The following is a 26,666-nucleotide window of genomic DNA, read 5'->3' as shown; positions in this document are numbered from 1 at the left end:
ATCTGCAAATCTATCTCTCTAGGGAGAGATAAATTAAATAAATCTATCTCTCCCTCTGACATGTCAATGCCACTGCTGCCTTGCATCGCTACCTGCCATTTTACCACCTATTGTCCACTTACAGGCTAATCACCCCAGTTTCTAACATATTTAGAAGCAACAATGAGCTCTAACAATATTCTTCTGCTGCACTAAATACTTTCAAATGGAAAGTATCTGATTAAAATAGGTTATGTGGCAGTTTTAACTCAGAAAGTCTGGGCATTTTATTTGCAACACGCAGAAAGTCACTCATCACATTTGAAAAGGTAAGACAGCATCAGATGTACAGATCAAATGCACATTGTCTGCTCTGCTGGATCACTCAAAAACACAATCTCAGCAGCTCCATTTGAAGGCAACATTAGGCTCCTTTAGTCAACCCATATCGGGATTTCCCTGCTGCATACATTCAGGACGTGGGACCCTGGTGAATAGTAACTTTAATGCAGAAGATGAGATTGCCTCTTCAAATTCAAACAATCCAATCTCACTTGCACTCTCCCGAGCAGGCTAACCTCATGAAGAATGAAGCAGTGATTGGTAGCTACTCTTACGCTATTGTTGATCACAGCTGTTCATTTCTGAATGAAGGATGTGAGAGCGGCTTTAGTATATGGTGGCTGTTTAATGGAGCTCTGTTTTTCTATGCAGTGCTGTGTGACTGAAGGCAGTAGGTGCACGTGTCCCTTAGGTTGAATATAAGGTTTTCTGTGGTTACCTTTTCCCAGAGTGGGAGTTTCTGGCCCCTATTTAACAAGAATTGATATGTGTGAACAATTGTGATTGTCCAGATCATGAAAGGTAGGCTGTCTTCTGCTGTGAAATATATTGACATGACTAAACATATATAGGTTCAATATTGATTAATTTATTTATTTATTTAATAAATCCTCCAGGCTTTTATCTTGTTGAATTTAATGCAATCTCAACTTGGATTGCAAAAAAACCTCTCTTCTTAAAGTAAGTAAAGCTTTTGCTTTACTTACTGCTCACTGTCTGGTACTGGTAATATCAACACTAACTTTACAGATATTATTGGAATTTGTAAATATATTCTAAAATGTTTGTTTTATTTTGTTAATTTTTTTTTTTCTTTTTCCTGTACCACTGTGCACAAGGCTGAAGTCTTTGCAGATGAAAACTTCTGTGTAAATCCTAAATGAAAATGCAGTCAACTGTATCTGGCATCTGAACAGTCACTCACCCTCTTACGCAGGTTATAAGTGAGCAGCAGGTTTCGAGAGAAGTGGTTGGAAAATGCCGTGTAGAATTCCAGCACCTTCTGCAGAGCGTCGCGTTTGATAACGTGGAGGTCGCAGTAGGTCAGAGCTCGCACATTGGCGCAGGACTGAGCCAGAGTCACTTCTTTCCAGAAAACGTCCCCAAATACGTCTCCCTTTCCTGCACGAGAGAGCGCACAATTTTAGTTCCATGTTAGTTCAGCAACAAGATCTGATCTTCCAGGTAAAAGAAAACAGTAAGAGACAAAAACAGGCTTGCAAAAACAGCTTTAATAATGTTTTTATATATCAGTTATCGATGATTATTGAAAATCTCAGTACCTGTAATTTAACACACAGCATTAAGTGCTACACACAGGTTTACACTAAATGGACACTTTGTAAGGTACACCTGTTCAAATGCTTGTTAATGCAAATTTCAAATCAGCTAATCCCATGGCAGAAACTCAGTACATTTAGGCATTCAAAGTTCTGAAGTTCAAACAGAGCATCAGAATAGGGAAGAAAGGTGATTTCAACTGGGTATAGTTGTTGGTGCTAGATCTCAGATCAAAGTAGGTCAAAGTATTTCAGAAACCGATTTTTTCCCCACACAGCCATCTATAGGGTTACTTAAGAAAGTAGCATAGCAGAGCTTTCTGATCTGACGTTTGGATGGCAGGGTCAGATTTTCACGTAAGCAACATAAAAGCAGGCCTGTCCTGCCTTTAGTCCAGGCTGCCAATAGAGGTGTAATAATTTGGGGGATATTTTTTGGCACACAAGAGAACTGTTTGAGCACCACAGACTGCCTAAGTATTGTTACTGACCACGTCCATCCAGATCCAGTAGAAACCAAATAAAGTGGATGGTGAGTCTTTTACTTGTGAAAAAGTTCCTCTATATATGGAATGAAAGCAGCAGCTACTTGTTTTAGGTTGGTTATAAATAATACAGTTATGCAATGTGGATCATTTATGAGTCAAGAACACATTTTGGGTTGGGAGGTCTTGGAAAGTCCCCCTCCAGCATGACAGATGCTGCTGAACAGCTGGAACTAAATCCCTTTGTTCTTTTGAGGAGACTTTTATGTATATTTAAAACTGAAGACAAAGCTAGATGAGGATTTTCTGCTGTTCGAGGTAATGGCTTACAACTGATGTATTAACTATTAATACATATAAGAAATATAGCTTTCAAACCTTTATAAAGAGTGTTAAATTACCTTCATAATCTAAAGCTCATTAGACCAACTCAGTAATTTATAAGGTCTGTCATTTGTGACTCATGCACAGCACTTTTTTTAAGTTTGAGAAGCCCAGTATTACCATAAACTACCCTGAACAAAGGAGTACTATGACTCAGTATAATCAACAGCTTATCATGAACTTTTTTTTCTTTTTCTTTTTTATTGTCTTGACATTAAAACACCTTGTTATTTCTTCACATGATGACATGACGAAACACACGCAGTGGATGAAAATAAACCTTATATGTGGCAAAAGCATTAATTTAAAGCAGTATGTGGTACAGTGGTAAAAATAGCAGTAGCTGATTAAACCAGATGCCCTGTCTTTTTTGCTGATTTACTTTACATGCCGTTTCTTTTTCATTTGTTATTAGTCTCATAAGGAATTCAATACAAAGAAGCTATTTATTCATCACTATAGTTGCCTTCCGGTTCATTGGTTTCATGTTGACAGTATATTGATTTATGCAAAGAGAAAACAATAGAAGGATATTGACAGAAACCAGCCAAGGCACTGTAACATTTCCTACCAGAGCATGGCATCCGTTATTCATTAAATTACTCATAAAGCACGTTAAATGATGATGTTTTAACAACAAAACATTCTGCTGTGAACAGTTTTCTACTTTATTTTTTAAAATAAGATCAAATCTAGATGCATTGGAAGACAAACTAGGGTCACTAACATGGGAAGTATCCCAGTAGTTAGGAGTAGGTCCTTATTAATATTCATTAGGCTTAGATGGTGTAGTCATTACAGACGCTGATACTGTGCTTACTTTAATCTGGTCAAGTATGGCCTCATTTACTGGCACAGGTCTCAGGTCAATACATCTATCATAACCACTGTGGGAAAAATACTTTAGGAAATTAGTGGCCTTTGTAATAGTGTGTTTGCTAATAAATCACTTATGAGCAAGCAGACTGCAAATGTAATGATATTTACCCCCTTTTAGCACCGCCTTTGATTTCTACCAATCCCTCAGGTTTTCCATTATGCTCACCGTTGTTTATCCCAGTATGCTTAATATTAATTAGTATAACATTATAGAGAGAATTCAAACAATCCAGCAATCCCTTATGAGCAAGTGTGAACTTTTTAACCCATTTTTTTTGTTTCTACTAACTCCTAAGTGAAGTATGTAGGTCTTAAAGAGCTAAATCTCCAGAAAAGTCTCTACTATAGTCACAAGTTAGTTGAGCTGGTGTAAAGCCAACGAATAAAGTTGTAGATGCTAATCATGTGCAGATTCAGGTAATATTTCTTTACAGGTTTATTATAAATTGCTCAACATAGCCATTTGTTAGATAGTTATTATCTTCTGACTGTTGCGTCATTGGCTACAGATTGTGAAAGATGCAATTTTAACTAAAGCTTTTTCAAATTAGCTCATAATAAAATCTTAAGAAATAATGGAAGCTAACTAGGTATTTAAAAATAACATTGGTTTATTTCGTTTGTTATGTTGTTCAGTTTCATTGCCTTTACAATATATCAGTGAAAAATCAATCCAGGCAGCCATATTACATGTTTGCTTGAAATGAACCTGTGGCACAGGTATTGATTGTAACCTTTGAAGGCCAAAAGATCGCAAGTGTTGCGTTGTGATTTTCTGTTCAGTCCTGAGTTATAATACTTTTAATTATTATTTATTTTAAAATGCTTATTTTCAGTTAGGTTTAGTTTCAACTAATTTCATTTAACTTAAATGAATACAGCACTGAAAATAGTTTCACAGACACCACAGACTGGTTAGATTGACAAATTTGAACAAAAGAATTGAGAGTAAATCCCAAGACACTTATTAACCACAAAAGCTTATTCTAGGCAGTTTTACACTAAATAATATAGTTTTAGGTGATTTTTCAGGTATGTAGAATATGTTTTTTACACTAATTTTATAATAATAACAACAATAATAATAATAATAGTACATTTTATTTGAGGGCGCCTTTCAAAAACCCAAGGTCACCTTACAAAAGAACAAAATTAATAAAAGAAGCAATAGTCATAAAATACATAAAATAAGTTAAAATTGCAAAGCAGAACTTGACAACAGGTAAAATCAGCACTAAAGTGAAAAAGCCAGTTTGAACAGATGTGTTTTGAGCTGTGACTTAAATGCAGGAAGAGAGTCTATATTTCTTATGGCTGGAGGAAGAGAGTTCCAGAGCCGAGAAGCAGAGTGACTGAAGGCTCTGTTCCCCATAGTGGTAAGACGTGTGGACGGAACAGTAAGATGAATAGCAAATGATGATCGGAGAGGGCGGGAGACAGTGGTGATATGGAGCAGGTCACACAAATAGGAAGGAGCAGATTTATGGATACACTTGTATGTGAGAAGTAAGTTTATCCTGGCTTCTATGGGCAACCAGTGAAGCTGCTGAAGAACTGGCGTAATATGAGCTCTTGACGGAGTACGAGTTATGACCCGAGCTGCGGAATTTTGAAGAAGGAGTTTATGAAGGGACATTTTAGGGAGACCAAATAAGAGGGAATTGCAGTAATCAATGCAGGAGCATGTAAATAATGAATAAAAGAGGCCCTAATACTGAACCCTGGGGCACACCAGCAGAAATAGGATGGAGACTTGAAGAATGGGATTTAATTTGGATAAACTGAGTGCGGTCTGAGAGATAGGAGGTGAACCAGGCAAGGGGGATATGACTAATGCCAATGGATGCTAACTGGTTCAGGAGAATATTGTGAGAAATGGTATCAAACGCCGCACTAAGATCAAGAAGGATGAGGATGGATAGGAGACCAGAATCAGCTGTCATCAGAAGGTCATTGGTAATCCTTAACAAAGCCAGATTGAAATTGTTCATAGAGATTATGGCTATTGAGGTGTAAGTGAAGCTGGGAGGCGACAACTTTTTTAATTTTAATTCACTTATACCCTTGTAGTTCACAATGATGAATTCGTACAGGCAAAACTGAATGTTTGTTAATGCAGTTCACAGCACCACAAATCTTTATCATTCCAACTGTTTAAAATGCTAAAATCTTTCATTGATCTCAGACAATATTTAAGGGGACAGCCAATAAAATGCAGTAAATTTGATGTACTAGAGATGATTACAATATGCGCCCAAAGTAGGTGAGCTGGCTTAATGTGATTCAGATAAAACTGAAAATACCAGACTTTACTGTTGCTGAGAGGACTGACAAACAAATTCTTGTCCAAATCCTGAATCCATCACTCAGCAGAAAATGATCCCCAAACAGCTCAGCTGACACTGCAGACAGGGACAGTTTGCAAAGTGCTGCTAGGCAAAAAAGAAAAGGGAGGATTTAAGTAAGTCCTCGAACAAAATTATTTTCTTGCTATGATGTTCAGAGAGAGCTAGAGGCCACTTAGACTTAAAAGCCTTTATGCTATCAACCAGTGTTTTGGTGTTGAAGTGCCTCCAAGACAATACATTCAGATTAGAGACACTATTGTCAATGCATCTGAGTCACACAGCTTAAGTAATCTAAAACTTTATATTGTGAAACAACCGAGGAGATCAGCAGCAGGTCCTTCGACAGCTGGGGAAATGAAGAGGTATAATGCTTCTCCAATGGAGGAAATGCAAATTTCCTCATCAAGCATGTAGTAGTAGTATATTCCTTCAAATGGCCTGAAAATTTATACTATACATGTTGTATATTTTCAGCATGATGCAAATTTATCATTATTATAGAATGAGGTTTGTTTAGAGGTAGATTACTTTTCACTAATTTCTACATTTTAATTTTTGTAGAAATGCACTGATCAGTTCATCAGAGAATGAAATTTCAGCATGCTCGGCCTGGAGCGGTGACCGGCTGGTCAGTCACATTTTTCCAATTATGAGCCAGTCTGTTTCATGCATGCGCAACACGTGCACAATGGTGAAGACAAATAATCACTCAGGCACTCACAGCCATACTCGAACATGTCATTAGCTTGTGGCTGTAGGCATTAGTAAGAGAAGAAAGACAAAACATTTGACAAAGTAAACCATGGGTGAATCACCATGATTACTTTGTAACAACAAATCTAATGATACACTTGAGTCATCTTTGCCCAGCTAAACATGCCTAGTTTGATGAAGCTAATGAACGGAAAGTAGATAAATCTGAAGCTAGCTAGAGTGCAGAGCTAGCCACAAGGCAGCAGCCTCGGTATGAGCAGTGAAAAAAAGCCCAAAACGGCTATGAGGGACATTAGAGAGAAGGTTAAAAATTAGGTCAATTTCCTGTTATCTGGTTAATTTAGAATGTAATGAAAAATAAGTACCAGACATTTATTTTATTTTAAAAAATAAAATAAGATCAATTCAAATCTAATGTAAAAATTAGGAATTACACATAGTTCTCTTTAAAGTAAAACAAAGGAGCTTTACTCACCTAAAATGGCAACAACCTCATCATCCTGAATGACCTCCAGTGACCCTGACACCACAAAACAGAGGCTGTCCACACTTTCACCAGCGTGATAGATCAGGTCGCCAGGGGCGCAGTGGGTAGTCTGAAACTCCATGGCCAGTGCTCGGAGACACCCATCACTGGCCAATCGGAAAGCCGGGTGCTCTTTAAAAACTTTGCGATTGAGGTGAACACAAATATCAGCTCTCATGTCCTTCGGACAAATCTGTAGCACCTGGAAACAAATAAAAGAAAATACCTTATAATGCACACTACACAGGCCACCGTTACAGCTTGCCTCATTTCACTAGTGTGACGTACATACAGGTGTTTATCTGGCTTGATGCATAAAGGGTATTTGAAACCATTAATCATCAGTAAGTGATTAAGGTTGTTACATGTGGGCTTATATATGAGGCAGTGATTCATTTGGTCCTGACAGAGTAGGTGGCGACTGCATAACTAAAATTATATAAAGGATAATTTCCCATGTTGCTTTACCTTGTTAACAGATGTGGACAGAAAAGCACCTATTATCCTCCTTTTTTACAAAGTTGTGGTAGTCAAATTTTTAATCAAACTTTATCAAGCCTTCAGCTTTCAGGGCCAGTCTTTGGTGGAACCAGCTCCCAGTTTGGATTCACAAAACAGACACCCTTTCTACCTCTAAGATTCGACTTTTCCATCCCCATGCATTTTCACACCATTTAATCATCAGTTATAATTCATCAGTTATGTCAGCAGGCAGCCCTTGCTCTCAGCCTGGTTCTACTGGAAGTTTCTTCCTGTTAAAAGGGAGTTTTTACCTTCCCACTGTTGCCAAGTGCTTGCTTGTGGGGGCTTGTGTGATTATTTGTATATTTTCTGTATTATTTTAGGGTCTTTACCTTACAGTATAAAGCACCTTGAGATGACTGTTAGGATTTGGTGCAATATAAATAAAACTGAACTGCTCAAAACTGTGCAGCAGGAGCCTCAGGGCATAGGTTTCCATGGCTGAGCAGCTCTTGCAGATGTAATGTGTAGGTGGGCTGGTATTTTTGTCGATTTTCTTCCAGCAAAAAGCAGAGTATTTATTATACTATACATATATGTTTTAATTGAGTCCACTAAAATGTGAATTTTTAAACTTTTCTGCAATTGTTCAATATCCATTAATGAGCAAAATGTTTTTCATGTAGACAGATTGCACACACTAAAATCAGAAACAGATGTACCCATCTATAATTTCTCTTCATTACAGTGGTCAGTGGTTAACTGTATATAAACAGATGTCTTATATCCGTGCAGCAGATTTCATGGGAGTTGAAAAAAGTAAAGTACCTTAAGACTGAAGCTTTTTCATATTCAACACACGAGAAATACAACATACACACACACACAATAAACACACACACAACACATATAATATATATACACTATATATATATATATAACACAATATATATATATAATATCATATAATATATATATATACACATATATATATATACATATCAATATATATAATATATATATATACATATAACATATATAAATCATCATATATATAATATATACACAATATATATATATATAACACAATATATATCACATATAATATATATATACTATATTATATATACATATATATATATATATACATATATAATCATCATATATATATAACATATATATCATCATATATATATATACATACTACACATATATACACATATATATATATATATATAACATATAACATATATATACATATATCATACATATATATACACTATATATACATATACATATCATACATACATATACACATACAATAATACAATATATATATAACATACATATACATATACATATATCATATACTATATATATATAATATATACATACATATATACATATATATACATACATATATAACATTATATACATACCAATATACATATATATACATAATAATACTATATTATAATATATCATATTATATATATATATATATACATAATTATTATATTACATAATATATATAATATATATATATATATATATATATAACCACAATATAATTAACACACTACACTACTTACATGCTATATATATATATATATATATATATATATATATATATATATAACTACACATATATATATATACATATATATACAAGAAATAATAGTAAAAAAAGTATATAATATAGTAAATTATAACATTTTAAATATATAAATTTTATTACATAAACATTTTACATTACACAACATACACTTTATGCTTATTGTTAAATGTGAAATCCATAGCAAATATTATGCAGGCCCTTCTTAATGATATGCGATAAAACAGACAATATATGTGTCCAGCTAATTTCTGCACTAGGGGTCAACTTATCTGTCGAATGGCACTAAATATGTCAGGTTTCACATGTGGGCGACATGGAGTCCAGCCACCTCTCTGCTGAGTGTCACTCAGTGGCAGCATGTCATTCCAAGCACAGCTAATCAACAGGATGCCAGGCCATTGCAGGGTTCTGCCTTTAAAACACATCTCTTTGAAGATGAATGTCAAGCAGAAAGGGATTATGTGCCATTTTTAGACCCTTTAGTGAGGCCTTCAGCTAGACAAATAGATGATCCATACATGCAGTTCAGCCTCAACATAGGAACAACAAAATAAATGAGCATAAGAATCATTAAAGTTGAATCACTGAGGTGGTGTTCCCTGTAATAAAATCCCTGTGTCATTGTAGTTATGAGCCTAATTGGAGGTGAAATGATATAATAAGTGGATTTAAATGGGATGCAGTGATATGAATGCTTTTTGGCTCGTGATTAACCAGAGTGGCACTATTTCAGTGTCTCCGCTTCCAGATTTTAATGCTTAATTTGAACACACTCAGATCATTTTAGCATCATTTTAACTCAGGAGGATGGGTGAATGAGCACCACAGCAGTGTCTCTTTTTAGCAAGCTCATAAATTTTACCTATATATATATATATATATATATATATTCATACATACATACATACATACATACATACATACACACACACAGGTTATTTACAGTATATAATTTACCCTGTGTTCCTATGCTTTTAACATCTATATGCTATTTGCAGATTATTTAAAATTTCAGCATTTCAACCAAGAACAAAAAAACGTCATCTGTTAATTAGAAACAAAAAATAAATAGCCAGTGAGCGCATGTTGACATACCTTTTCAGTGTCTATGCCCCGTGACATGGACCAGGTGGAGGCAATGTAGTCCATTACTCTTTCACTTAAGCCCTTGGGAACTTGGTAGAGCTTCAGGAAGTCCCGGACACTGTTGAGCATCTCGTGATAACGATTTGTGTTGGCGTACATCTGCTGAAAAATCGTTGTCACGTTACCAAAAATGGTGGCATAAAGAAGGGCTGGGGGAATATAGAGAAAATACAAAGGAAGACGTTAGGAGAAAATCTAAAATAACAGATTTTTTTTAGCTTTGAAGATGATGAGGGCAGCTATTTGCCATTGAAAATGATGTAAAAAAAAATATATGCTTTTGGATTAAAAAAAAAAAACTCAATTTGTAGAGATTCAGGGTATAAAAATAAGTAAAGCCTCATAGATCTGAAAAAATATATTTTTAAAAATCTAAGATTTGGTTTAAAAAAAGCAAAAAAATATACCTGTAACAAAATATATTTTTATAAAAATAATTTAAAAATTCTCCTTGTTTAAAAGGACACAAAAATGGTAGTTGGTGTCAAAATATTATAAAAAGACTTAAAAGCATCCAAAACCTGGTTTACAAGGACAAAAAAGTAGCAATTGGGGTTTAAGAAGACAACCAGCAAATCAACAAATTCATTGTCAATTACATAAAAATTTCCAAAATCTTAATTTAGGATTATAATTATTTTTACATTTCAGTTTTGAACAAATGTGCCTTAAGACGTAATATTGTTTTATGTGGTTTATGCTTGAATTTGTCACATGGGAAATTAACTATTACTACCTATGACTGCCTCCAAATATAATCAACAAAAGTCTTGCCAAAAGGAAAACTATAATTAGAGCTTCATTGTGACTGTGTGTAACCATCCATCCCCATGCAGCTACATCCCACTAAATAATGTTTTCATAATTCGTAATAGATGAATTAAATGAAAAGCAACAGAAAGAGAAGTGCAGAGCATCTCCAAGGTGGTTGGGTGGTTGAACTGGTGCAACAGCTGGCGTGTATGTGTGGATCAAAGCCATCAGATGTCTGCTCAGTGTGTGCACTGTTCTCCTGGCAGTGGAGCCCTAATTAGCCCTGCTAGAAGGGACGGAGAGGAAACATGCCAGCCACACATTTCAATTATCCTCAGATGATGACAGTAACCTGTGCAATTGTTTGTGTACGTTTGTTTATTTCACGGCGTACAATCAAAGGGGTGAAAAACTGCACAGGGAATAATACTAATTAAAAAGCATTCAAAACTTCTTCAGGCTCAGGATAACCACAACTTCACCTTTTTATTACTGTCACTCAGTCGTTCATTATAGTTGATACCTTGTTAGCTGCTTATCAAACTTATCAAAGTAAGAGAAGCGAGGTACACCTTGGATAGGTGTTGCTTTTTAAAGACATAAACATCAGTAAAAAAAAATCAGTTTCCTAATCTCTTTGTCTCCATCTTGCATAAATAATTCTTCCCAAAATTTTGTTTAAAAGGACATGACATGAAACAGCTAACAAATGAGCAAATGCTATTTATGGTCTCCTCACAACAATGATAAGAACGAGAAACTGGGCCAATATGACATGTTTGTTAATACAGAGATACACATGTTAATGTGATCTAAGATTAATTCAATGCGTGTCGTGCCCAGGGCTGAACTAGGACAAAAAAAAATCAGCCTGGGCATTTTGACTAGAGAGCGGCCCACCAGGTATTACAGGAAAAGCCATAAAGCCTTTGAATGAAAACAAACGCTGTTGTGACAGTGATGTACAGTCTTGTTGGTATATGTATGATTTCTATACATTTTACATCAGATAAAAACTTTGGTTGTAAGATTCAGATAATTATTTATTAAAAGCTAGACATTTTAAATGAGAATAAGAAAGAAAAGTATTTCTTTGTGCCCCCCTTTCCCTGTTAATGCCCTACCTGGCCCCCTGGCAAAACTTTGCTAGACCCGCCCCTGCACAGTTACCAGCTGTCAGCTACCTAAAAAAGGATCCTGGTGTTATTTGTCTCTCAGAAACAGTTCATAACTTCCCTTCAACTCATTCATGTCACCTAAAAGGTAAACCTGTTTCTCCATCACAGCTCTGATGATTCAGTAAGGACATCTCCTGGTTTCATCTTCATGTTTCCCTCTCACCAATCCAAACCGATATCATGACCAGCAGCTTTACAGCTGTGGCTCCAGCAAACATCAGCTGATACTAGAAATTAATATTAAATAAATTCTAACAACAGCTGATCAAGCTTAAACGTGCTGCTGTTGTTTAGCGCGACATCCGCTGGTTTCCTCTTTCTGGCGCAAAGTGAGCGATAAACAAACAAGAGAGAAACCGATCAGCTGATCATTGATCAGTTTCATGATTGAAGTAGCAACAGGAGAGGGAGGGGAGAGAATGAGAGAAGAAGAGGCAGCTGTGCAGCAAAGACAGAATAACTCCAGCTTTGTGTCTTTTTCATTGTAGCTGAAGTCCGGGACAAACTGTGTTCCTTTTCACTCAATACGAAACGCGTAATATTTTCTCTGAATACCAGACGATTCCGTTTTTTATGGGACTCTACTAACTAACCTTATGAACAAAATAAAGTTTACTATCAGTAACATCATAGCACCCACCCAGCAGTAATATAAACTCCGTCATGCTAGCTAGTGATTGTAACGACTGTAAAAAGTCAGCACAACGAAAATAAACTCCACCTAAACTTGGTTTATATCTGACCCAGATAGACTGCAGGTCATAACTTCTTACCTGAAGTTCAGTTCACCTGACACTCGGACCGGCGGCCGCCTCGGGTCTCTCCTCCTCCTGCCTCCCCTTTCCCTCATCCACCTGCTGGCCTCTGTGGAAGCTCCGCCATAGCCAGCACCAAACAACTGAGTTATTTTTACACATCTGCCAGCATCTGGCCAATCCACCACCTTTCATTGTTTATACTGTTGCAAAAAACAAAACAAACAAACAAACAAACAAAAAAACAAACAAACATTGGCCCATAAAAATGAAAAACCACCATCGGCCCACCAGGCAAATGCCCGGTATGAAATCTTCATTTACTGATTAATCATCTGTAAAAATTGTATTCCTTCCAGGAATGGAGACCTCTCTGTGTGGAGTGAGTTTTATTCCAGCTTTTCTTTTTCCTTTTTGCTCCAAACAATTTCACATCAATTGTATTGTTATATATGACCCTAAAATGGGGTATCTATTTGTATGTATTAAATTTGTACAAATTCAAAACTTACATTTGAATTAGAAATTATTTCTTCAGTTGCTTTCAGACATTTAACCCTTACCAGGACTACAGCTCAAAGAGCAGGGTGTAAAATCTCTTAGACACGTCTTATTCTTAAATTAGCTAAACTGGTCTTTACTGTCCAAAGCACTTAAAGTGTACGCACATTCAAGTAGCGCTTCTAATACTATACTACATTGTTTTTCTTCTCACACGCACTTGCACTGCTGCTTTGTAGCAGTTGTGTCTCTGTATTATGTGTTTAATCTCTTCATATTTGTGTGTTATTGTTAAACGAACTGCTCTGGTGCGTGAAGTGAAGCCACATAATGGAAGGATTTTATGAGTATGTTAAAAAAATCTTCAGGAACCAGGACTTAGAGATAGACAAGTTAACAAAAAAAAAAGAGTCTCAAAAAGACAGAAAGAAAGCTTAATATTCAAGTTTTGAGGGGCAAAGCCAGGGGCTATGATAGGTTGGCACATTTACAGGCAGACAGCCAAATGTCTAAGCAGAGGTGTCATATCAAGTGGGCCAGACCAGCAAAACTCTATGGAATACCTTTACATTCCCGTAATTTTGTTATCTCGTGTTAGTAAAGCTACTGGCCAGCTGGTGCCTTTCTATATGCTCATATTCTCCTTGTTCCTGCATGTTTTATTTTGGTTTTTTGAAAAGACATACATGCTAGATTAATCTGTAATTTTAAATTAGCTTTAGGGCAGTGATTTTTTTTGTCTCACTGTATTTTCCCCATGATGGATGGGCGGCCTATCCGGAGTGTATTTGCAATTGACCAGTTGACCAAATTTGTCTCTTTGGTGGGCAGGTTTTGGTCCACAGGTCACATGTTTGATAACCCTGATCTAAGGCAATGATTTACAGTGAAGTGAAGTCCACACCAGAGAGCACAATCTATGTAGGAAGATAGGAAAAGCAAGAAGCACATCGAGGTATATACAGACAGTATGACATTCGTCTCCTTGTAAAATGATGATTTTAGAATCTATTTCTTTTGAAGTTGTAAAAGTTTGGCGTAGCTGCTTCCTGGAGCCTGAACACAGATGGCAATGCTGATGTCTCTGATAAGCAGAGAATGCTGTATCAAAGGAAACTCAATCGATCCCTGCAGAGCGGAGCCTCATCTAGCTCCCAACAGCTCTTTACTTGCTGACGTACGCAACTTCATCACACGACACTCGCTGTCCAACAGCTGGCTTGTTTGAAGGTAGTTAAAAGACAGTTGTCAGAAACTCAAGCCCCCGGCCAACAGTTGCTATAGAAACAGGACATATGTATAGTGCCCCCACTGCCTCCCCCTTCCTTTTCCCCATGCCATCCCGCAATCCCTCGTCACACTGTGATCTTCTTCTGCCAGCACCGATCCAGTGCTGCTGGTAAAAATAGAACAGTATCAGGGCATCTATATTTCATAGAGAACAGCCATGGACGACACTAGATTGCATCTACTACTGAATCCTCCCGAGGCTGTCTGATTTTAGATATTTGTGCTTTAAGATTATATGTAGCTCACAATGAAAAATTTAGACACAGACAAGTGCGGATGAGTTTTGCCAGTTCCCAAGAGAGTGTATTAATAAAACCTGCGCAACCAAAAAGTAAGGGGGAGCTGAATCTTCCTCCAAGTCTCAGGGTTGAGATTGTGGCTGAAAAAAGTACAGCGGAGGTGAGGAGTGATTGCAGAGGGATCGGAGGGAGCACTGCGCTAAATTGATCTGGCAGTGTCAGTTATTGCTCCGAGGTGTTGCTCTCTGCGTGCAGTCACACATAATGGCACCGCACTGTGGCATACAGTGTTTTATGAGCCACACAAACACGAGATAGCTTATAAATATTGAGACGTGGAAAGAAGGGCATGCTGTGAAAACCTGCCTCATTTAGCATATTACATGTTTTGTTAAAATGCAGAGGCAAGATTATTTTTTTTCTTTATTTACATACAGAACATATTGGTGTCCTTGGATTAACAGGCAGTGGGATATTTGCAATACTAGAAATCCGTTGACATCAATAACAACCTAAACAACTAGCAGAACTTGTGGTGATATCTACAGAGCCTAAATTATGCTGTACCCTCTCCCTTCTTAACAAGACAACAAAAATAACCCTGCATAAAATAAGAAAGTAAGCAACCTGGGGGGCATCTAATCACTTTCTGAATAGATAATTGTTTTGTCTAAATATTCTAAGAAGGGTTGCCAGATCTTATTAAATGTCTTGCAAGAACCTGCAAGAGAGTATCTAATTTTTTCAAGTTTGATGTGAGTCAAAACTTCCCTGAGCCAGCTGTTATGAGTCGATTGAGACACCTGGGTAATAGGGCTGTAAAGGAAAGTACACTACACTTTATAGATGGGATATTAGTCAGTTTAAGTGGGGGGATACCAAATTGAGCTGAGGAGGGGTCAAGGCTAAGTTCTACATTCAGCACTGTAGCAAGAGTGTCAAATATTTGGCTCCAAAAATTAGAGAGGCTTGGACAGGACCAAAACATGTGAGTATGGTTGGTTGAAGACTGTTGACATGTATTGCAACTGTCGCTGGCGGTTGGATAAATTTTCGCAAATCAAGCATTTGTGTAGTGTACTTTAAAAAGAATACTCACATTGAAATAAACCATGAAACATATGGAGAATGAAAAATTAGGGTTCACTGACTATCTGGTATCAGTACCCCTATTTCCTCCTCCCTGGTCCGCTTAGGATGAGCCATCCGAGCACTATCAGGAGAAACAATGAGGCTAGATATCACGGAAACAGAGTGTCTCTGAGCAGATTCCTGAGTGAGCAAGGAGTCAATCAGCAGTGACCCTGGTGGAGGATTAAGAAAATGAGGGTATGTATTTGACAAAGTCTCTGGTTTGAAGGAAATGAGAGTGGGGCAACCCAAATCTGGTTGTAAGCTCTGTGAGATTAGTAAAGGTGTTTTCTGTAATGAAAAGTAGGGTCAGACAGAGAGGATGGGGAAAACATATATATACATACATACATATAACACATATATATATAAACAATATATATACACACATATATATATACACACATATATATACAAATATATATATACAATATATAACAACATATATATAACACATATATATACACATATATATACACACATATATAAATATATATATATACACATATATATATATACACATATATATAATATAAATATATATATATACAAATATATATAACAACATATATATAAACACATATAATAACACATATATATAATACACACACATATATATATACATATATATACATACATATATATACATACATATACATATATATATATATATATATATATATATATATATATATATATATATATATATTAGGGGTGCAACGATATTCGTATCGATATTGAACCGTTCGATACAGTGCTTTCGGTTCGGTACGCATATGTATCGAACAATACAACATTTGTAATTTATTTTATCAACTTTCCTTCTGACGATGCTGTCTGTGTTGAGCGCTCAGTGAATCTGCGTTCGACTACTCCGCCTAGGCTGCACTGTCGAGCGCAGATCCACTGAGCGCTCACACACAGACAGCATACGTCAGAAGGAAGAGCGCAGGGCAAGCTAGCTTAAGCTCTCCTTGCAACATGGCAAATTGAACCTCCCCCACCCTCATTCAGATCTGGCGTTTGGAATTATTTTGGTTTTCATGTGACGTATGACCCTGAAGGTAAGCGCGTCATGGACTAAAGTAAAACAGTATGTTGGATGTGCCACGCAATGCTCAATTACATGGGTGGGAGCTAGTGTGTTAGCGCAGTTAGCTCGTTAACGTGTTGGCCGTCTAGCCCCATGCACGGGGCTATCAGGGGTAGCTCGTTAACGGAGATTTGCCGTGTTGTGGCGTTAAGGTCATTTCTAACGAGTTAACCTGAAAGCACTAGTGGGAACACAACGAATATGACTGCACATTTACGCCGACATCATCCTAGTGCAAAGACAAAAACAACAAGCATGCATGCTACAAACTTTACCCGAGTCATTTAGACAGCGTTAGCACATGATTCTCCTTATGGGGACCTGATATGTTTAATATGCTGCTGAGAAGCCCAGACCTGGGGCTAGCGATTTTTCCAGTCGGGCTACCAAAATCTATCTCTGCCCTGCCCGTCGGGCTATTGTAGGAAGGAAAAATATATGTCAATGCTTTTGCATTCTTTCGGAAATGTAGCTGGGTAATTATGTCATTGGCATCGGTGAGCCACTGTCAATATGTGACATATTGAAATCGCGTTTGAATTTGCGCTTGTTTTTTGCTTTCACTTTGCAATGCGAACTGTGTATAGAGAGCGACAGCACTGATCTGGTGAGTGATGATAATTTGTGCACCAATTCCTCTGACATCGTCTTATCTAATCGTTAGCTTACTATGCAAACATGACAAGTGAAATCTCCCGCAGCTTAAACATGTGAGAGGTTGATCGCACAGAGAATCGCTGAGCTTATGTGAGTGTTGGTGTGTAAAAGCAGCAGGATATATATTTTAGTTCTGCTGAGCCAAATAAGACAGGTCAGGGTGAAGAAGTGACAGCCAAAGAAAAGCTTACCACAAAACGGAGAAAGTTATGACAAATCAGACTATAAGGCAAAAAGAAAGTGCAGCTTTATGGTTTCATGGACAAAAGAATTTCTGTGGCTGCAATATGACGAGCTAAATAACCAGGGCTGCACATAAGTGGTCCGCAGGTGCGCATTCGCTGTCAAAATAAAAAACACGCACAAGGGTTAGGGTTAAATTTAAAAACTGTACTTTTGAGTTAAAATATATATTTATAATTTTAATAAATGACAAATTAAAAAGGCATGAACATTTATTTTGTATCGAAAAAATATCGAACCGTGACACCAAAGTATCGCCGAACCGAACCGTGAATTTTGTGTATCGTTGCACCCCTAATATATATAATATAAATATATATATATATAATATATATATATAAAACAAAAAAACACCCAGCACGCCCCTGCGGGCGGTTTATCCTTCAAGCTCGGGTCCTCTACCAGAGGCCTGGGAGCTTGAGGGTCCTGCGCAGTATCTTAGCTGTTCCCAGGACTGCGCTCTTCTGGACAGAGATCTCCGATGTTGTTCCCGGGATCTGCTGGAGCCACTCGCCTAGCTTGGGAGTCACCGCACCTAGTGCTCCGATTACCACGGGGACCACCGTTACCTTCACCCTCCACATCCTCTCGAGCTCTTCTCTGAGCCCTTGGTATTTCTCCAGCTTCTCGTGTTCCTTCTTCCTGATATTGCTGTCATTCGGAACCGCTACATCGATCACTACGGCCGTCTTCTTCTGTTTGTCTACCACCACTATGTCCGGTTGGTTAGCCACCACCATTTTGTCCGTCTGTATCTGGAAGTCCCACAGGATCTTAGCTCGGTCATTCTCCACCACCCTTGGGGGCATCTCCCATTTTGACCTCGGGACTTCCAGTTATACTCGGCACAGATGTTCCTGTACACTATGCCGGCCACTTGGTTATGGCGTTCCATGTATGCCTTGCCTGCTAGCATCTTGCACCCTGCTGTTATGTGCTGGATTGTCTCTGGGGCATCTTTACACAGCCTGCACCTGGGGTCTTGCCTGGTGTGATAGACCCCAGCCTCTATGGATCTTGTGCTCAGAGCTTGTTCTTGTGCTGCCATGATTAGTGCCTCTGTGCTGTCTTTCAGTCCAGCTTTGTCCAGCCACTGGTAGGATTTCTGGATATCAGCCACCTCCTCCGTATATTGGAATTAATATATATATATATATATATATATATATATATATATAATAAGAGTCACGGTAATACTGATATTTTGTTTTTTTCCCTAAGGCATTTAAATACGCTCCAGAAATTCTTAATAATTCAGAAACATACTGAATAGCACACTGAGGTAACAAGCCTCACTCATTCAAGACCTTGAAATATATGTAGGCCACGTTCATTAAAACAGTTCACTTGAATCTAACAGAAGTGTGGATAGGAATGAAGGAAAAAAGGATTCCGTTATATGCCTTACATTGTCTCATATATTAAAAAAAAAATCACTGTATCAATATGTTTTGCTCAGATTTACTTCTACAAGAAGCTGTTGTGTAAGACTGTTACAGCACTCATGCAGAAGCCCATTTCAACCTGTCCACATCTCTGATTCTTTTCAGCAATTCACATAATTCACTGACAACTGGGCCAATTAGAGCTCTGAAGGACTGAGATCAAGTACCCGGGAACAGAGCAGAAATGTGAGGTGATTTTGGCATGGTGACTAGACCTTGTTAGTGCAACTTCCCACATTCGTTACAAGACGCACTGTGGCCCAAAAACTATTCTTCCTAAGACACTCAATAATAACGAGCAATACAAACCCAACAAAAAACTGCTTCATAGTATGCAAATTATGAAAAATTGATCCATATCAAAGTGGATAAATATTGTCTGATAGAGCTGGAGAAACCAATCTATCATTTAAATGAAGGAAATCATATTTGTAATATGGTTTCCAGTTTTTCTTGGACCTCAGTCACACAGGCCTGGAGACCAATTGGCTGGACTGTCTCTCAACTATCTGTCTCAGCTGGTTGGCAAGTGATTGATCGAGGTTGAAATTGGACACAAAGTGATTTACAGTGCTGCATTACAATAATATTCCTTATGACTGAGCACATTGTCAGCTGTTTGCATGAAATATGCCAACTTGTCTGCAAACACTTGTAAACTACTTGCCAAGAAGTAGTTAAACTATGAAAAGTGCAACGCAAAACATCTGTTTGCTTATTGCTTATAAAGTAAAAGTTACTCCTTTTCAAGGAAAACTAAAATGCAACTTAATTAAAAATTTACTTTGAAGGTGAATGTTGTATTATATGCAGCAAAGTGGAAGTTAATGTCTTGTGTGCAAACTGTGGGCTACTGTGGCAATCTGATATTGACCAAAACAGTCCCAAGTAGGTTTTTGTGCAACACAATCTTTTCTACTAATTTCACTTGGCAACAACCAGAAACCACTCACAATTGGTCAGGTAATAGATATTTTTGCCAAGTGACTGGAAGTTGCCAGCAGCTCACCAGCTGGTTGCTATCTCTGTGTGACTGAGACTGACTCCATCTATGACTGAGAATGAGATTCCTGTGCACATGAAAAAAGCATATATTTAAAATGAATGGATATGAATGGACCACTACAAATTCACCATTACTGATAAATGTCTTTATGAATAAGGTGGAGACTGATATATACACACTAACAATGAAGCGAGTTTGGAAGTGCCAATAACTGCAGTTCCTCTAATGGCCACTTGTCACTTTTTAAATGCCCAGCTTTGTAACTTGTAGCTCCAAATAACTAAAATGGTGCTGGCCAAAATGCTAATGTTTAGACCTTAAAAACCCACATACTATAACTATACTGCCAAAAGTATTTACTCATCCGCCTTTGCATGCATACAAATCTGAATATCATCCTATTCTTTCACAAATGTTTGTAGAGGCAGTCTGTGTGGCTAGGTGTTAGATTTTATACACCTGTGACCATGGAAATGATTGGAGCAAATTCAATGATTTGGATAAGGGAGTGAAAACCTTTAGCAATATGGTTTTTAGAGAACTGGAATTACCCATGTAAACAGTGTTTTATAGTGTGACATTTTGTCAAAGCTGTATATACACTGCACGTTAGGCAACAAAAGCACCATTCAAATACAATACAGGATCATGATACAGTAAATTAAATAAGAATTCTGCCAGTAGTTCAGGCAGTGAACTATAATCAACCTCAGCAACACATTCAAGGTATCAAGAGAGGTAGAAAGACTGCTCAGCTAATCGTGTGTGTTATTTTCTGAATTTCAATAACTCTATTTATAATTCACTTATTCACCACCTCAGAGGATTGTGGCTTTAAAGAGTATAGCTGGACTTATCATTTATCTTGTATGTGCTAGATTCCAGGGAAGATAAAACACCTCTACTCACATCCAATCATCATCATGGCCACAGCAAAGATTTTCTCTCCGTCTGTCGTTGGGGCGATGTTACCAAAGCCTATACTTGTCAGGCTAGTCATGGTGAAATATAAAGAAGTGATGTAGACAGAGTCATTGTTAGGCCCTCCATCCCAGTTCCCTGAGCTGTCGTTGTAGTAGTATGGTGTGCCCACTGTCTCAGCCAGGATGTAGAGCCAGCTGTCCTTCCGAATGATGTTGGTTTCCTCATCAATAATCTCATAATAACCAATGCTGTACCTGCAAAGTGCAAAAATCAATCATGTATTTTACATTCCATTTCATTCTTAATATTCAGTTCATAATTACATCTACTTACCAGTAGAATTTGAGTCTTAAACAAGGCCTAAAAAAAGCTTCTAGAAATGCTTCCTGATGCCCATCACATGGAACAGATAGACGTCTTCTATCAATATACCGCTACACACAGAAGCCTTCACACTTGGTATGTCTTGGTGTATTTTCTTTTGGCACACTTTCCAAAGCAAAATCTCCAAGACAGCAGCTTGAATTTCAAAAAAAAAAAAAAAAAAAAAAAAAATCACCCACTGTTTATAACTTTTTAATGGTACCCATAATGATTTTTTAGCTTACCCCATGTCACTGTGTGCTTTCTAGCTCCAAAAATCTATAAAAACAATGACTTTCCATATAAAAAAATATTGCCGAGTACTTTCTACTGAGCCTACATGAAAATTATTATGTCAACAGGTCCTTCTGAGTTATAGAATGAAATTTCTATTGACTGCTAATGATTATGCATTGCACACAAAGAGTGTAGACTCAAGACTCAAACCATGAGTCAGCAACTGCAGAAGTTTCTATAGAGATGAAATGTACATACATATTTAAACTGACTTGTTTTCAGTTTGCTGTCCTCCTTTATGAGACAATGTTTAAACGGTGAGGAACAGGTAAGTGAAAATAAAATATCCCATTGCACATCCTCCAGACTGAGCTGCTGATGCATAGCACGATGAATTCAAGCAGATCAGCACTTTCTGAAATACTCAAACCAGCCTGTCTGGCACCAACAATCATGCCACATGACTGATTTGATATTTACATTAATGAGCAAACAAACAAGTGTATCTAACAAAACGACCAGTGAATGTACAGTTATTAATCTATTTAGGGAAAGTGGCAGTGATTGGGGGACAGTTTTTTTGGTTTTAAGACAAAAAAAAAATTAATATCCACCAATTCACTTTAATTTCAGGGAACTGACCTCTGAATTTTTCAGATTGAGTGAAAAAGACACACAGCTTAAAATACATCTGCCTGAGTTCACTATTTACATATAAAAGCTCGAAGATACCTAGTTTCTTGCAGAAAGCCCTGGAGATGAAAAAATACCCCTAGCAATGCAACAAACGCTGTTTTCATTCCTTCTTTCTGTTGTGGGTTTCTCTATGGAAAATTACAGAATGCATTTCCCCTCATCTGACTGTATCATCTGAATATATTTTTATATAGCCCCGAGGAAGCAAAACTCAATAGTTTTTATTGCATGGTTTGATTATGACTTTCTTATTTACAGCCTTGGTGTTCATGTCATGCTGCAACCACCTCCATTTTTTCCCTTGTTATAAAAACAGTGACAGCAACAAGGAGAGAGGGAGGCTACGGCTGTTGCTCCTGTCATCTCACTTGATGATGGTTTAACTTTTCTCAAGTCGGCGACACGGTTCGGCATGTGACCATGGCAACCACAGAAACCATTTGGAGGGAAACGATACAGGAGCTATTTTTACCGGTATTATTGTCTGCTTCAGCCTATCAAGTTTGATTACACTGTCTGGATCCAAAAACAATCTTTATGACACTGGTTACAGCCTCCGTTTGAAATCTTCTATGTTAATATGTGTAATTAAATGTAGTTACGAGGGCTTTTCACGAGACCTCTTATGAAAATGAAAAAATATCTACAAAGGAGAAATGTTCATCATAAACTGCCAAACATATTCTCTGTTTTTATGCATGCAGGACATTAACTCGTCACGATGGGCTCTGTCAGTCACTCTGCATGTGTAGACATTCTTATAAACATAATAAATCAAGCACGACACACAATGGAGAGTTAATGCTTCTGCCACACTTGCCCCCTGTAGAGCAGAAGATCTGATTAGACTTTGGAGGCCTTTGCTCCATAAATTTGCATATTAATGGGAAGGAAAAAAAACTAATTCCCTTGAAACTACAATAACGCTTTCTTGACTTTAAAGTGTGGAAGAACATGCAGTTTAAAATGTGTGAGAACAAGGATGTTGACAAAAAGTAACTGATAATTAATGACCTCATTATCTTAATCAGTGACCTTGTTTCTATTAATTAGCTGGGCTGTTATTGCAAATGTGGCAGAAAATCAAAACATACTATGTAATTCAAACCTACAGTAAAGTACAGTAATACCTCAAATGTCACATGATTACCCGTTAAGATGATTTTAGCAATTAAACTAGAATTCTGGTTTTACTGTATGAGACAAAACTGTATTATTATTAATAAAGTGACTTGAACATACCAAATACAGGCCAGCCAGTGAGCAGCCAGTCCAAAAACACACACCAGCAGCACCAGGACCGCTGCTCCGTACTCAATGTAGTGATCCAGTTTACGAGCTACCCGACCCAGCCGGAGAAGCCGAACCACCTTAAGTGAGCTGAATAGACTGCTGATGCCCTAAAACAGGAGAAAAGTACACACAACAAAGGCAGGTATCAGAAACTATATTTCAAGATCTTTCAAACTGATATGATTTTACGTCAAGCTCTTGTGAATAATATCCAGCACTTTACTTTATCTACAATAATTGTTCTGCACTAATACAAAGCTTTTCTTTTAGAAATGCTGTTTATAAAAACATTTAAAACACATAATATTACACTGTGTTCTTGTTGGCATCCATGGATACCTTGTAGAGTAAAAAGTAACCAATGGTTTGATGAGCAGGTTGCTGTTTGGTTACTCTCATCTCACAACATTTCACATGTGTCAGGTGGAGGTGGTAATGTACCACAGAGTGTAGTGGTTACAAAAAAACCCAAAAAAAACAACAACAGGTAATTACCAAGTAATTTGTCTTTAAGTGTTAATCTAATTTAAATATTTGTTGCTACTTTGGAGATATAATTTATACAACTACATTATAATGTATTCACAAGTTTTAGCCAAATTTATTTAAACTCTTGAATTGTTAAAAAAAACCAATCTGCAAAGCCCTGCTTGCTATAAAAGCTATTTAACATGTAACATTTCAGCAGAATAATAGTTAGAGCAATAGCATTAGCAAAGTCTTTAAAAATTTCTTTACAAACGTTCACCAAATGTACAAATATTTTTCTTTGGTCATCTACTTCACACTAGTAGTGGCTATATTCCCCACTAACAGCATGCACCACCCACTGTTTGTTAATCAGTGATATAAGGTAATAAATCCTAATTAACAAACATATTTTAATCTGTATCTGTTCAAACATGCAAAAGTAGCAGTGGAAATCCAAAATCCGAAAATGAAATAAGATTCAGTGTTCTACTGTGTAATGATGTAATGATATATCAGAATGCACAGAGTGAAAAACAAAACCTGAGATGCATTTTAAAGAATAAATATGAGTGTTTATGAACCATAACGTAACAGCAAACACAAAATACACAAATAAGACGAGGAATAACAAAAGACTCCAAGCATCTGCTCAGCTGATTTTGAAAACATTTATGTAAAATGAGATTAAATTTTGCAACTTCCTTCAATTACATATCCGGCAGCTAAATGTCTGCTCAGCTTAACTGTATGCTGAAGCACCAACACAGTGATTCAGACAGACAACTGCAATCGCATCAGTCTCCTTTGCAGTTCAGTGCTAGTGTCATAATGCAAGTGTGTGTGCGTGTGTGTGTGCACGTTCAGTCAAAGATATTGATTTTGCTAATGTGCTGTGGTCTGCAATGCCAGTACAACTGCAGTGCTCGCTGTCACTTGATCTGATCTAGCTGCCTGCCAGACACCTCAGGTTCTCTGAAATCACTTTACAGCTCTGAGCTCTGCCATGATTTAATTATCAGTGCAATCGTGCTTCTGAGTTCTGCTGCAAACTCTACAAGCACAAGTTGGAAGAAAACTTTGCCAGTGAAGAGATACGAGAGAGATTTAATCAAAGGACAAGCTGGTAGATGTGTTTATTTGCCTTTTTGTGGAGATGCACTTAGATTAAATCATCGTGTCTGTGCACTAAATATGGCAGTAGCACCACAGTTATTCCAAAACACGCATGCCAGCATTAGAGCTCATCCATGATCACAGGATATCTTGTTTGTTTCAGTTAGATTTGATTTGTGGTTTTACCCAGAGTAATTACATTTTATGATGGATTTACACTGCCTCATAAAATGCATACCAACCTACTGGGGGCTGAAGGACAATGTGATTGGATGCTCATGTTGCTGATGCTACTGCAGTTTGGTGCAAGTGGAAACAGCACTGAGTAAATTAGAGTGATTAAAGTATACTTGGTTCTTGTTGTGCAGCTTAGTTTAAGATATCATGTAGAAAAACTAGAAATTCGCACAATTAGATTTAGTTTAATGTCTGAAAATTGAAAACTTCCATTTCCTACACACCTGACAACCACGCAACTTTTTTAATACAATCTACTCTCACAACTAGGATTCTGTGGTATTTACATTTTTACATAAAACTAAATGGACATTGCCGTGAGATTGCCTTTATTTTGCATGATTTGGGACAAAGCAAACGGTTCAGGTATCACTGAAGAAAAAAATCCTAGTGTTATAATAATATTCAATTTGTTTGCTGGGATGAGCCAAGAACACTACAGTTTAACTGTAACATAAGATATATTTTTCACTAATAATTTCTTTAAAACAAGCTTTTTATAGATAAAGTTTACTCTTAATAAAACTAATAATAAATAAATTCTAAAAAATCTCAGATGTGTAAAACAATGGTTGAATGTCATTTTATCCAATAGATAACAGCCGTTTCTGTTTTTAAATTTAAGCTTATCATTTAAAAAAAAAGGCACACTGTTGTTATCTCGTGTAATCGTTTAATTGACATTGTTTTGGTCTTGCATATGTCAGGTACATAATTAATTTCATATGACATTAATTTGGCAGCTGTAGCAACACTAAAAAGTTCAATTATTTAAAATACGTGGTAAAATTCTATTTCTGGCTGTAATAGTCCTTCAGTTTATGGGGGGTTTCTTCTCTGTCGGTCTTTTGTGTCTCTGATCCCTATCTTTTTTTTAT

At 37.0% G+C, this 26,666-nt stretch overlaps 1 protein-coding gene across 1 annotated transcript in view; it reads right to left on the bottom strand.

Moving 5' to 3' along the window:
- The window catches only part of kcnh1a (potassium voltage-gated channel, subfamily H (eag-related), member 1a), an 86,516-nt gene that overhangs the window by 8,741 nt on the left and 51,109 nt on the right, over positions 1–26,666 (bottom strand). The window contains exons 9-11 of the mRNA XM_005951005.3: positions 10,113–10,312; positions 6,887–7,139; positions 1,247–1,443 (exon numbers count right to left, since the gene is read on the bottom strand). Of these exons, the coding sequence (XP_005951067.1) occupies positions 1,247–1,443; positions 6,887–7,139; positions 10,113–10,312 (650 nt within the window). The remainder of the gene's footprint in view (positions 1–1,246; positions 1,444–6,886; positions 7,140–10,112; positions 10,313–26,666) is intronic.

The sequence above is a fragment of the Haplochromis burtoni genome, unplaced genomic scaffold, assembly GCF_018398535.1.
Source record: "Haplochromis burtoni strain Fernald_Lab_line unplaced genomic scaffold, NCSU_Asbu1 Contig_46, whole genome shotgun sequence".
NCBI classification, from domain to species: domain Eukaryota; kingdom Metazoa; phylum Chordata; class Actinopteri; order Cichliformes; family Cichlidae; genus Haplochromis; species Haplochromis burtoni.
Note: the sequence above shows the minus strand (reverse complement) of the source record. Positions and strands in the feature narration are given on the sequence as shown.